Source organism: Strongylocentrotus purpuratus, unplaced genomic scaffold (genome assembly GCF_000002235.5).
Source record: "Strongylocentrotus purpuratus isolate Spur 01 unplaced genomic scaffold, Spur_5.0 spur5_scaffold_5, whole genome shotgun sequence".
Taxonomy (NCBI): Eukaryota; Metazoa; Echinodermata; class Echinoidea; order Camarodonta; family Strongylocentrotidae; genus Strongylocentrotus; species Strongylocentrotus purpuratus.
In genome coordinates, this window is record NW_022145611.1 from 40976270 (window position 1) to 40989329 (window position 13060).

The window sequence follows — 13060 nt, forward strand, 5'->3', positions numbered from 1 at the left end:
GGGTTACGCCCAATGAATAGGGTAATTCACCGGGAATTAGCTCCAATTATCCATACAGGTGTGAGTGTGCATGTACATACCTAGTTTGGTTTCTCCCACTTTCACCTACTGTACATGTACATGTACTTTTACTACATGTACAACGTGTACACCTGTACAAATGTACAGCAAGCGCTTCAGTTAATACCTTGATCGAGGGAAATGGTATGCTACATGCTGTAGATCTACAATAATACTTGGTTGCTTTGTCTCTTACAACTTTCAAATAAAAAGATTTAACAACCAATTGCGATGGGAAGAACTTCAAACTTGTTTTTGAAATTTGTGTCCTTGGAGAAAAGATTACCTTCAAATTAACACCATTTACATATCAAAACTCTACATGTACAATTGTACATGTACTCTACTACATAATTTTAGGGGCTATGACACAATATCCATCTAAAGTGCTTGTGACATTCAGTTACACAACAAGACAATGGGTACAATGTTTGTCTCCCAAATATGAACTCAGTGATAGATACCCTTTTGCTCTTCACAGCCAAAATGGTCAGTATGCAGTTTGCATTCTATTTGCATGCATTGATTGTTGCTATGTCAGCCAGGCCTCTGAAAAGTTTGAGGATGTCTCTAAATATTCTTAAAGAGGCAACATCTTTTTATGACAACATAATTATTATGCTTCACATTTCCGTATCCTACATGTATAACATAGAGCAAAGTGCATAGGCATGTACAGCAGGACCTTGGCTGTGCAAATTTGCCATTCATTAAAATGTTTTATTTTTAAAAGCAGCAGTGTACTGCAGCATATGTGAATGAGCCTTTCAAAAAACACATCCATAAATGTGAATAGCACATCAGAAAACTGGCTTATCAAAAATATGCTCCTACATGTACTTATACTGTACATGTACATTGACCTACATGTACATACCGTAATTAACGTTGCATAAACCGCCCTCGTGTATTAACCGCACCCCTCTTTTTCGCCCTTAAAAAAAAAAAAATTAAAATGCAGACTTTTTTTTTGTCGACTTAAAAAACTGTAGAGAACCTACATAGAATAGAACCTTGTGGTACGCCATGTAATAGAAGAAAAATTGGAGGAATTATTATTATCAACTACATATTGAAATCTATCAGAAAGATTACTTTCAAACCAAGATGACAGACAAATTTGAGTGTTGTTCTAGTTTCCTAGTGGTGAGTCAACACACCGATTACTGAGCTGGGAGACATTGCCAGGCATAGCGCCAGGTGGAGGGGCATAAATCGAAACTTTAATTATTATTTTTTTTTTTTTGGAGTACCGTGTATAAACCACACCCCCCCCCCCCCCCGACTTTGAATTTTTTTCGGCGGCAAAAAGGTGCGGTTAGTACACCGTTAATTACGGTACTGTATATCTACCCAGTACAGTGAATGAGCACTATGAATACACAGGGAAAAAATTAATATTTATTTTTCGGGATCTATTTTTCAAGCTTGCCTGCATGAAATAACATTCTAAAATTTGTTTTGCATTGAACTCTATGCAAACTACAGGGGCTCTTTTCTGATTTTCGGGGGCTCTTTTAGGCATTTCGGGGGCTAATTCGCCCCGAGCCCCCGTGTATTTTTTTCACTGTGAATACATGTACAATACAGGTACGTGTACATGTATACAGTATTGTCTCAAATGTAGCATATAAATTTATACAAAATATAAGCAAGTTTCAACTAGACTTAATCTCCACTGCAATTGACAATGTTTTGGATCAAATACATCAATTACATTAATAATTTTTGCACATCACCGTAGAATCATGTGAAATGAGTATCATTGATATTAATACATACAGGTGTATTTATAAACACCAGGCATCAAATCAACTGTATGATATCTGCAGGGTTAAAATCTGTTTGAAATGTGATGACGGTATTGACATAGGAAAACATGATAATTATGAAATATAATATCCTACTCTACATAACAATATGCATTCATTAATTTTGAAAGATGAAATGTATATCTTTCATTACAACTGATTCTGCCTTGTAAATAAAAATTGTGATCTCTTTGTGTTCTACTTGAGATATTAATTATTTGTCATCTCTCCACTTGTAAATACTAGATCACGTACATTTATAAATATTAATATAATTAATTAATAACCAATTAGTTTCTAATCTCTCCATTTATAAATATTAGTTCACACTTCACATACATTTAGACACATACATTTGTAATGTTACATTAGCACCTGTGAATATTACATGTACAGGTAGAAGAAAGTCCTGTGTATTTATCATTTAAAGTTACAAGATGTAAAATAATAAAACCAAAGGTCATAATGGCAGAACAGTATCGTAGAAATTAAAAATCAAGAGCAATATTAAATTGAGCAGCATATTAATTTCAAGAGTTTCGCGCTGCATTTTCTCTTTTCCAATACTTTCAATTAACTTGAAAGTTAAAGCAAGCATACATGTAAGTATACATGTACATGTATTTCAATGACTGCAGTCATGCACAAGTGCAAACAGGGTACATTGTATTGCAAGCTTTACCAAAATGAGATCATACAGTTTTTGTAATGCACATTGTACTGTAGTTACAAGTAGTTATATTTTCTAAGACAAACAGAAAAATTATTTGATTGAAGGAACGTTTAGTGGCAGACTGCACGCCACTAAGCTCCATTCACTGAGTCATGAGCAAGCTACAAGTGCATGTTTGTCAGCAGCAGTGCAGACACACTTTGACAACATTTGAGCATTAAAATGTATGTCATTTATCAGTTTTGTGCAGCACAGATTAGTAATTCAACTAATCTCTTTTATGATTCCACACTGAGAGAGGTTGCACCTGTTAAGTAAAAGTTAAACTATTTGGGTTTGTTTAAATAACTATGGTAAGGGAAATTTTGCGCAACAGTAAAGCATTATAAACTTGTAAGAGAAATTACAACAGCCATAAAAGTTAGGTTTATCCGCCTGAACATAAAGCTATATTTCCATAATGAGACTCTTAAAACCACAGATTAAACTAACATTGAACCCTATGTACTCATCTACAAGCAGATCATTTAGGACAAAATAACTTCAACACCTGCATATATTTGTAAAAAACTAAAAAATGCATAAATCTAATCAGAAAAATTGGATACATAATAACTTGCTGCTCTATTTAAATAATCACATCATACATGTAAGCCATTTGACCTCATATTTACACTTGCAAAATTTAATGCTGAAAACAAAAATCTGTTGATCAATTTGCGTGATCACCCGTTCGCAGTAAGTAGGATAACAATTAGGACAATGATGAGCATGACATGTACATCCCCAAAAATGAATGCCATCATGCTGTAATTTGAAATATAGGTAATTCAGAATTTTTGCAGTGTAAACTTTAAATTCAGGATTTAACTAAAGAATCAAGTAGTTAATCATTACTATCTTATAATCTAGTCAATGCAAAGCGGTTAAGCTACAGTCTTACTAATTGCTACACCATGTCCAAGGACAAAAAATACTATGATATTCTTCTTCTTCTTCTTCCTTTTGAGTACAGACCTCTTTAAGAGTAAAATCTTGAAGATACATCTCAGACTGTGAAAAAAGAAGCTTTTATTCATGCAATAGTAACCCTAATCCTGGTATTTTCAAAGAGCCCAAAATATCTGACAAAATCAGCTCAGCAAGACCCATTTCATTTACAATATACTGTAATTCAAGATTCAAGACAACATTTCATGGATTTAACTGAAATTGCTTAAAACCAGCAATTTTAATACTTGTTTTGCATACAATACAGGGCTTACAAAAGGTTGTGTAACGCGACCACCTGAATGATTCTAACTACCGGTAAGCCCTTACAATGTGTCATGTTGCTCAACTTGCTACAGTGTATTTATAACAAAGGGATACACAGAGTCACATACCTGTACCTTCTTTTCCTAGACATGCACACAAATCAAAAATACAAATAACTGTTGGAAATGTATACATGTATGGTGGCATGTACTGTACATATATCATGTACTGTAAACGGAATCTTATTTCATTTGATGCTGTTCAGGGCACTATTAAACGCCTCTAATATGATTGCAAAGATAGATAAAGAAGGTCACTGGTTCTTACATTTGCTTTAAAGTAGACATTGATACAAATAGACATTGCATGTCAGATGAAAGCTCATAAATGATCTTAAGAAAGTGAAATGTGTCATAATTTTTCCCTAAAAATGCAAGACCACAATGAATCAGACACTCAACACGCTAGGCGATCGATAGCAGCCTTATTATCATAAATTTTAATGATTTATTATCCATAAAATGGGTGAAATTAGGCCAGACAGTGAAACTTGGATCTGCAGTATTCATCGTCTGAATCCAGTGACGATGATATTGATGGTATCGATGGGCCCGTTGTCGAATTATTGTAATTTTTTAATTAAAAATACAGTGTATGTGTTTACATATTGACTATGTTTGATCCAGGGGTGCCAGTTAGTACACAAAACAGCCTAAACTATGGTCTGAAAATAACTTGCCAAGGCTATTGTCTGAAAACTGGCATCCCTGTTGATCGCGATTCATGGGTAGATTGCACCGACGTAATGTACCATCGCATATTACGAACAAATGAATGCAAAACTTGAGTTTGCAGCTGACTAAAGCAAATCTCAACAGGATTTCAAACTAATGATAATACAACAAGAAATACACAAATTTTACTACGGGCAAACCTCAATGCTATTCTCATTGCTCAGTCACCTCAGAAGTTTGGTGCATTGTATATGTACATGTCGCATTGCACATATCTGCAGAGTGGATATAGGCTATGGACCCACAAAAGTGAACACAAAGTAAGACTAGACTCGAAGACTTTGACTATGACTTTCGCTTCATTATTATACGGTACTTATATTCAAGTATTATCATCAGTCACATCCACAATCTCGCCCTCTCTTATTCCCTCTTTTCTTCTTGTCAAGTCAAGTGTAAGTGTCACTCACACTTACACTGTACATGTAGCCTGGGGCCCGTTCCTACAAACCGTCATAAGTCTAACTTATTGACTATCCCATTGAAACGCGTGTTAGTTCTATAACACACGTTTCAATGGGATAGTCAAGAAGTTAGACTTATGACGGTTTCTAGGAACGGGGCCCTGGAAGATAGCCTGGAAGATGCCCTAGAAGAGAAAATGCTGTACATCTCTTCTACAGTATGACGCCTACAGTATGTTTCCAACACACCTCTCACACCTTTCACAGATTTCATAACTTGAAAATGCCCTGAAAAAATTATTTTTCCCTGCACCCAGTCTGACTAGGTTATCATCACCTGATATCCAGGACTGGAGATTTTTTTGTCTGCCAGGAAAGAAAAAAATTCTTGTCACAAATTAAATTAAATTGGTTTGAAGTTTGAACATAATCATGTACAATTTCGGTATATCTGAAAAAAGCATGTTACGTATTGTTCTGCCAATTACTAGTAAAAAAAAGTGAGTTAATTGCACAGTGTCGTTGAATGTGGACCTTGCTAGTATTGAGCCAGGCATAGACCTAGCGCTAGCGTATCATTTTACCTTGGTAAAATCAATCTTTGGATATACTTTTACATGCTGGTTTGTTAGAGGGTATCCCCAGATTTCAGTTTTTGAAGAACAAATGACACGCTAGCGCTAGCTGAAAACAAGCCCTGTCCGCATGCAGAGACGTTCTCTGCATCGTTTACACTACAAGTACATGTATATTGTTAAGTTTAGTCTAGTTGTAGTACACAGTTTAGGGTGCTGAATTTAGCAGAATTTAGCAAACTCCCTACAAGCACCTGTTTATACTAATCGCTATTATTGAAAGTATCAAATTGGCAACCTTAAAACGTTCATGTGTTTACCATGTGTCTTCACATTTCCGCTGCAAATAACATCGTGAACTCTCATATTTATATTTCTTGACCGATTTCAAAGTGCTTTTTATGAGAGGAAAGAAGACTCCAATAGCGAACTCTGAAGCCACTATGCAGTGTTGGTCAAGTGCTGGAAGGGGTGATTTCAGACGCATTTTAGGTTTTGTTTACCTGCCTCTTCAAGCAGAGGTATGGGTGCCAGATGAGTCAAGGCTAGATCTAAGAAGTGATATCAATATCATATTTTACATTATCACTTGGCCATAATCAATAAGGCTATTGTACGGGTAGAAGGAAGAGTCGGCTAGCAAATTCCGAAGGTAGTTTGCAAGATTTGTCGGAGCATTTCTCTTCTAAGACCAGAAGGGGCACTAATCCAAGAACGAGGATCGTCCGCACAAACAAGGATATCCTAATAAACGCGGACAAAATGCGTCCATCAAAATAAGGATCGTCCGCATTTTTGCAGCCTTTTTTTTTTCCGCCTTCTGCGGGTTTCAGGTTCTCGCGCTGCAAAACAATGCCATGCAAAACATAGATTCTGCCTAATAAAATACTCCCAGTTCACCGGCTACTTTTATGGGTTGTCTGTCTTCTCAAATATTTATTGCTCATCACGTTTAAGTCTTTGTACAAAGTCTATGTGAACTGCATCAAGAAAATTTTTGCGGAATCTGTTTCTTGCATCGCGAACGCACGGATCGTAAATCAGAACTGTTAGCGAAATGCAGATGATCCTTATTTTTGCAGACGTATCTCTCCACGTTTACGAAGACGATCCTCGTTTATGCGGACGATCCCTACTTCTACTTCTACTTCTACGTCGGTACTTGACATCCATCAGTCAGGATATAACGTCAAGGTTGAAATGTCTGGCAAGGTGCTCTTGTGCAGTGCAGCCCTTCTGAAGAAAAGGCTATGTTCCAGATCTAGATCCAGGCTACTCACACTCACGTCACAGACAATCACGCTCACTTTACATTACCTGTAGACAGCATTCTCTATCAATCATGTCAATATTTCTGCAACTAATATCAGACTCTGACTCTGACTGAGACCGAGATCAAGCTGCTTCTTTTGAATTTATTTTTAGAATGATTACAATTCACATGGGGAAGGTTTGAAATTCATTGATCCCTAAACAGACTTACTCTTTGTCTAACCATTGAGGTAACGATTTCTTTTATGAGTGGAATGGAAGGATCACCTCCCTCTGGGGGAATCTGAAAATTCTCTCGCACAAATCCTATCTGCACGGCAAACGATACTCCGTGAACCAGACCCGGTCGGGTCATCGGTGGCAGCGGCGGTAGCTCTTCGCCCATGTTTCTCTGATTTTCAGTTTATGCAGAGGTTCTAATGTATGTTAAGGTTATTCCAACAAATATTCTGCCTACTAGCACTCCATTTCCACGATCAGGGTGCGGCAAAATGCAGAAACAACCACTGCAGACAAGCGAACATCCATTTCAGTGTTTTCAGCACTTGTTCCTGAGTTCCGTCATTTCGCTGAAAATAAACATGGCGCAGGTCACGTGACGTGAGGACGACGATCTAGGGAAAGGGGTCAAGGATCGTTTAAAATATTTTGTGTTAATAAAGAAGAGAACAAGGGTAGGCCTAAAATAGTTGGAAGTGTGAAAATGATACAATTAGTCTTTGACTTAATTTATGGATAGTTAAGATCAAAGGAAATAAGTCAGTTTCGGAAAGAAAATCGCTTTTAAATTCATAATCATATCAAATGATTTGTGAATTGTAAAAAGAAAATGTTCCTCCGTAGATTGAGCCTGTGAAATGTTATCAATTAATGCTTATTCACTAGACACATTAATTGGATCAAAGCATATTCTGTAAATTCCCGCTCACCAGCATTATATTAATATATCCAGGAGAGGTGATCTCGAGGGACGCAAGGGGACACGTCCCCCCCCCCCCCCCCTCAATTTTTTTTTTGGGGGGGGGGGGCCGGGACGGAAAATTTCAAGTGCACCCAAACAAATGTAGGCCTATTGTAGCAAATACTGACTAAAGAATTTGCAACACACTTTTAGGTTCTGGAGGGCCCAAATGTGCAGTGTTTAGACTTATAAAAGTGCAGAAATCCCCCGGTCATGAAATAAATCGACGACCATGAATATATCTTTTGTTCTTTCATAGTTTTATAATTCTTTTGCTACTTTGAAATTTGTTCCATCATTTCTTCCATGCCTTCCGAAATTTCAATTGTTGATATGCCAACAGGCGCACCGGAAGCAGTTGGGATTGGGGGGGGGAGGGCAAATTACATTCCAGGGGGGCTCACCTTTTTCAAAGTGGAATATTAACGATCAGGTTAAAGTCTCACCTCCCTGAGTGTAGCGAGCGAAGCGAGTAGAGCATTACTTGTTGTGGGTTCCAGGGGCAGAGGTTTTGAACCATTAAATAACGGCCACATAAGCATACCTTATTTGTGACATTGAAGGTCAATAATTGGCGTGGGGTCCAGGGGCTGAGCCCCATGAAGCTCAGGGGTTTTAGGCATTTAATTATGGTCAGAAGAGCATTCAGGTGTCGTCTTAGGGCCGCTGGTAGGGTCCAGGGGCGGAGCCCCCGGAAGCTCAGGGGTTTTAGGCATTTACGGTCAAATGAGCATATTATAATACCATAAGACACTGGCAGGTAAGCTGACGACTGGAGCTAGCTATGAGATAGCCTATCAGTAATCAGTAATATCACTGGTTTTCGATATGACTTATTGGGTCGATAATAATGTTTATATAACTCCAAAATTGAAAAAAAAAATGATTATTTTTTATATCTGGTTTTCCCGGAAAAATATTTGAATTATTTATAAATAATGGATTGAGATGGATTCTCTTTACTGACGACTGGCGCAGCTACCGCCCCTCCCCCCCCCCCCCCCAAAGAGCCCTTTTAAGGAATGACCACGCCCAAGGCTCCCCTGTAGCCAAGCGCGTAGCCAGGATTTCATTTTAGGGGGGGGCGGTAGTGAGCACGCAAAGCGTGCGAATCACTTAAAGAGCGCGCGAAGCGCGCTCCCTAGGGGGGTGGGTGCAGGGAGGGGGAGCTTTGAAAGAAGACGATTCGTTGTACCTTTCTCGACTCATAATCCTTGTCTGAATTCAGTCCCTCCCCTCTCTCGCGCGAAGCTTTGACGTTTCATTAAATTATTAGAGAAAGAAGACGATTCGTTGTACCTCTTTTGACTCTTAATCCTTGTCTGTATTCTGTTCCCCCCCCCCCCCTCTCGCGCGAAGCTTTGACGTTTCATTAAATTATTAGATAAAGAAGACGATTCGTTGTACCTTTCCCGACTCATATTTCTTAATTTGAACTCAGTTTCCCCCTTCCCGCGCGAAGCGCGCAAGCTTTGACGATTCATTGTACCGTTCTCGACTCCTTTTCCCTTTTTCTTCCTACGTCCTCTTTCTTTTTTTTTCTTCTCTTTCTCTCTCTTTTTTTTTTTGGGCCGGCGTTTTGGGAGGGGGCGACCGCCCCCACCGCCCCCCCCCCCTGGCTACGCGCCTGCCTGTAGCTTTTTCTACATTGCTTCTCTCCCAACCCCGCAATAGGTCCCTATTTTCTTTTTTTCTTTTTTTACATTAACAACAACAACAGCAACAATAATAATTATTATAAAACTCCAAAGTTGGATCATTGTTAAAAGGGAAATTATCAGAGGTGATAAGGGGGACTTATCGCACCTGAAATTGGACAACAAACAGATATGAAAAGGGGCACTTATCTGAAGTGAAAAGGAGTAACTTCTCGTGCCTGAAAAGGGTCATTTACCAGAGATGTAAATGGGCATTTATGAGAAGGGGAAGGGACTCGTTTATTAATGGGGGCACTTTACCAGAGATGTAAATGGACATTTATGAGAAGGGGAAGGGACTCGTTTATTAATGGGGGCACTTTTCATTAGGAAACGGGGCACTTTTTAGAAAGGTAAAGGGGCACATGTGAAAACATAAGGTGCGCTTATCCGAGTTAGAATGGGGGTAGTCATTAAAAGGGGAAGGGGCACTTCTTACAGGAAAAGGGGCACTTGTCACAACAACAATAATAATTATTATAAAACTCCAAAGTTGGAGGAAAAAAAGTGTTTTTTTAATATCTGGCTTTCTCGGCAAACAGGGGCGGCCGAGCGACTTCCAAAGTGGGGGGGGGGGCACCAAGAAAAAAAAGGGCAATTTCTGGGTTAAAAGGGCACCTACAAAGGGAAATCTTAAAGCGAAATATACAATTTTTTAGACATATACCCGTACAATGTGATTACATTATCAGGGATGATTTCAATATTTGTTTCACTTTATACACCATACAAGATATTGCTTAAGCATCATACTTTGCAGCTGGGAAATTAGGAAACGGGGCACTTTTTAGAAAGGTAAAGGGGCACATGTGAAAACATAAGGTGCGCTTATCCGAGTTAGAATGGGGGTAGTCATTAAAAGTGGAAGGGGCACTTCTTACAAAGGAAAAGGGGCACTTGTCACAGTAAAATAGGCACTTCTCGTACCTAAAAAGGGGCACTTATGAGAAAGGCAAATGAACACTTTTTGCAAATAAAATGGGAACTTGTCGGAGGAAAAGGGGCACTTGTCAAAGTAAAAGGGGCACTATTCCTATGTAAAAAGGGGGCATTTCTTACAAAGTTAATGGGACGCTTTTTGGGTGCTTGAAAAAGTGGGGGCACTGTGCCCCCCGGGAGGGCCGCCCCTGTCGGCAAAATATATGAATTATTTGTAAATATGTGAATTGAGATTCTCAGATTTTATTAGATTTATGAGTTGTATTGAATTTTCTTTACTCGTCTCTTTCTGGCTCTCTTTCTTTTCTCTCTCTCTCTCTCTCTCTCTCTCTCTCTCTCTCTCTCTCTCTCTTCTCTCATTGGGACTGAAAAAGTATTGAATATATAATAATGTCTGATAGATAAAACAGAATTCTTGTCCTTCGTGTACTTCGTATAATACTTTACTTTGTTTACAAGTTAATTGCAAGCTCATTGTATCAATTAATTAAAAGAATAGAAACTTACTATATGGACTTTGAGGGAGATAAAAATGGGTTTGACATCAGTTTTTCTTTTCAAAGATAAAAAAAAAAAAAAAAGCACCAGCTGGGTGTCGAACCCGATACCTTCCATTTACCAGGCGATTGCCTATCAACTATAGACTAATATGTCACACTGCTAATCTTCATGTATTTGTTCATAATTGATACTTATTGTTGTAGATGTAGCAAACGACGTATTCTAACTAATTCAGAGAGTCGCTTGTTAAAGAAAGAGTATCACATGTTTGTTTTTTTCTTCTCCTTTGTTGAGGAGATGGGGGTGTCCCCTTTAAAAAAAGAGATAGACAAGTCAATTTCATGGGGTGAAGAAAAAAATGATATAAATAACATTGGGTATAAAGGAGAAGCTGGGAGTCGAACCGAGTTTTTATGTTATTTTGATTTATTTTGCAAACTGCAGACTTAAACTTAAAGTGATATTGCAATAGGCCACTGCCCTGACATAGCATCATAATGAATAGAAAACGGGTCTATTCAATTCAGTATATCCTACGAATTCTATAACAGGGCACCAATGAATAGGGAAGCTTGGCTATTCGATTCTGTTTTCAATAGCTTGCACCTGCTATTTTTGAATAGTTACGTAACAAACTACTCAGCCCTTTCTGACATGGCATCAATTAATGAATTGAAGGAAAAAACGGGGTAAACTGAATTCAGACAAGGATTAAGAGTCGAAAACAGTACAACGAATCGTCTTCTTTCTCTAATAATTTAGTGAAACGTCAAAGGTTCCGCGCTTGTCGCGGGAGGGGGCCAGCTGAATTCAGACTAGGATTTAGAGTCGAGAACGGTAAAACGAATCGTCTTATTTCTTTAATAATTTAATGATATGTCAGACGGTCAGAGCTTTCGCGCTTTGCGCGGGAGGGGGGACCTTAAAATAATTTAGCTCCTGGCCCCGGGTTTATAAGGTAATTGGTGGCTAGTTTTGTGGGCAATTGGTGGCCTCTACACCCCCCCCCCTTCCCCACTGACAAAGGTCTAGCGACGCCCCTGCTTGACAGGATACGTTACACTCTTTTATTTCCCCTTCTTTTTTTTAGACAAAAGCAATAAAAACACAATGCACAAAATAGGCAAAATAAGCTATACCCGACAAGCCCTTTGACATTGTGACAAACCAGGGAGACCCGTTAAAAATCCTGGCCATATTGGGTCACATAATTTTCAGGGAATACATGGTTGTGATCGAGAAGGCGAAGGGGAAGGGTCATAATAGTTGAAGGCGTATTATTTTGTGACGCTGGCAGGTCCGATCTATTTTCTTTCTTTCTTTTATTTCTCTTTGACATACTTTTTCAAAAAGTTGGGGAGCTTGAGCCCCCAAGGCCAGCCGTTTCGTGGGCCCTGACATGTAGGCTTCTAAATAATCTTTTTTTTTTTGCCTGGCTATACATTTGGGGATCATTTTGTCATTGTCCAACAAACGCCAAAAAATGAGGAAAAATCACTGTTATTTCAGCAACATTTGTAAATCACTGGTAATGAATCAGAAATTAACCACGTTTGTAGCCCCCCCCCCCCCTCCCCATCAGTACGTCAGGGGGGTGGGGTAGTGAGCATAATTTTTTTTCTCTCTCGTTTTGGCCCCCGGAAATTGGAAAATCCCGCGGGTCGTTGTTTTTGCTCAGTGGGGGGGGGGGGGGGGTAGTGTGGGCACTAAGTAATTTTTTGTTTATAAAAGACTCGTCGCCCCCCTCCCCCCCCCCCCCCCCCCCCGTGGATCCGCTTCTGGTGATATCAACGGAATACAGATTTTCTACAATATTTACTTGTACATTTTGAAGGATACTATGCGATGGAGCGTATATATTAGCGACCGAACGTGAAGATTTTTTGCATTTTTATTGGGCTAAACGTTGCACTCTTGGGCCCTCCAGAGCCTTAAAGCGTGTTGCAGTCTTTAGTCAGTATTTGCTTTACATTTTCTTTTTATAATTTTTCAAATTTTCAGAGGGGGGAATTGTCCCCCCGGGATCGCCGCCCCTGGATAGGACTTTACGTGACATATTCATAATTCCCGCAAAGTTATTATCTAAATATAACCGGATTATTCTCATTTTCACCAA

At 38.9% G+C, this 13060-nt stretch overlaps 1 protein-coding gene across 4 annotated transcripts in view; it reads right to left on the reverse strand.

Moving 5' to 3' along the window:
• Positions 1-7441, reverse strand: part of LOC575375 (serine/threonine-protein kinase D3) — a 45698-nt gene extending 38257 nt beyond the window's left edge. For 3 of the 4 annotated variants that reach the window (XM_030999563.1, XM_030999562.1, XM_030999564.1), the window contains exon 1: positions 7058-7441. In XM_030999563.1, the coding sequence (XP_030855423.1) occupies positions 7058-7231 (174 nt within the window). In that variant the 5' untranslated portion in view covers positions 7232-7441. The remainder of the gene's footprint in view (positions 1-7057) is intronic. The other variant, XM_030999561.1, reaches the window with a different exon arrangement.
• Between the last annotated feature and the right edge of the window lie 5619 nt (positions 7442-13060).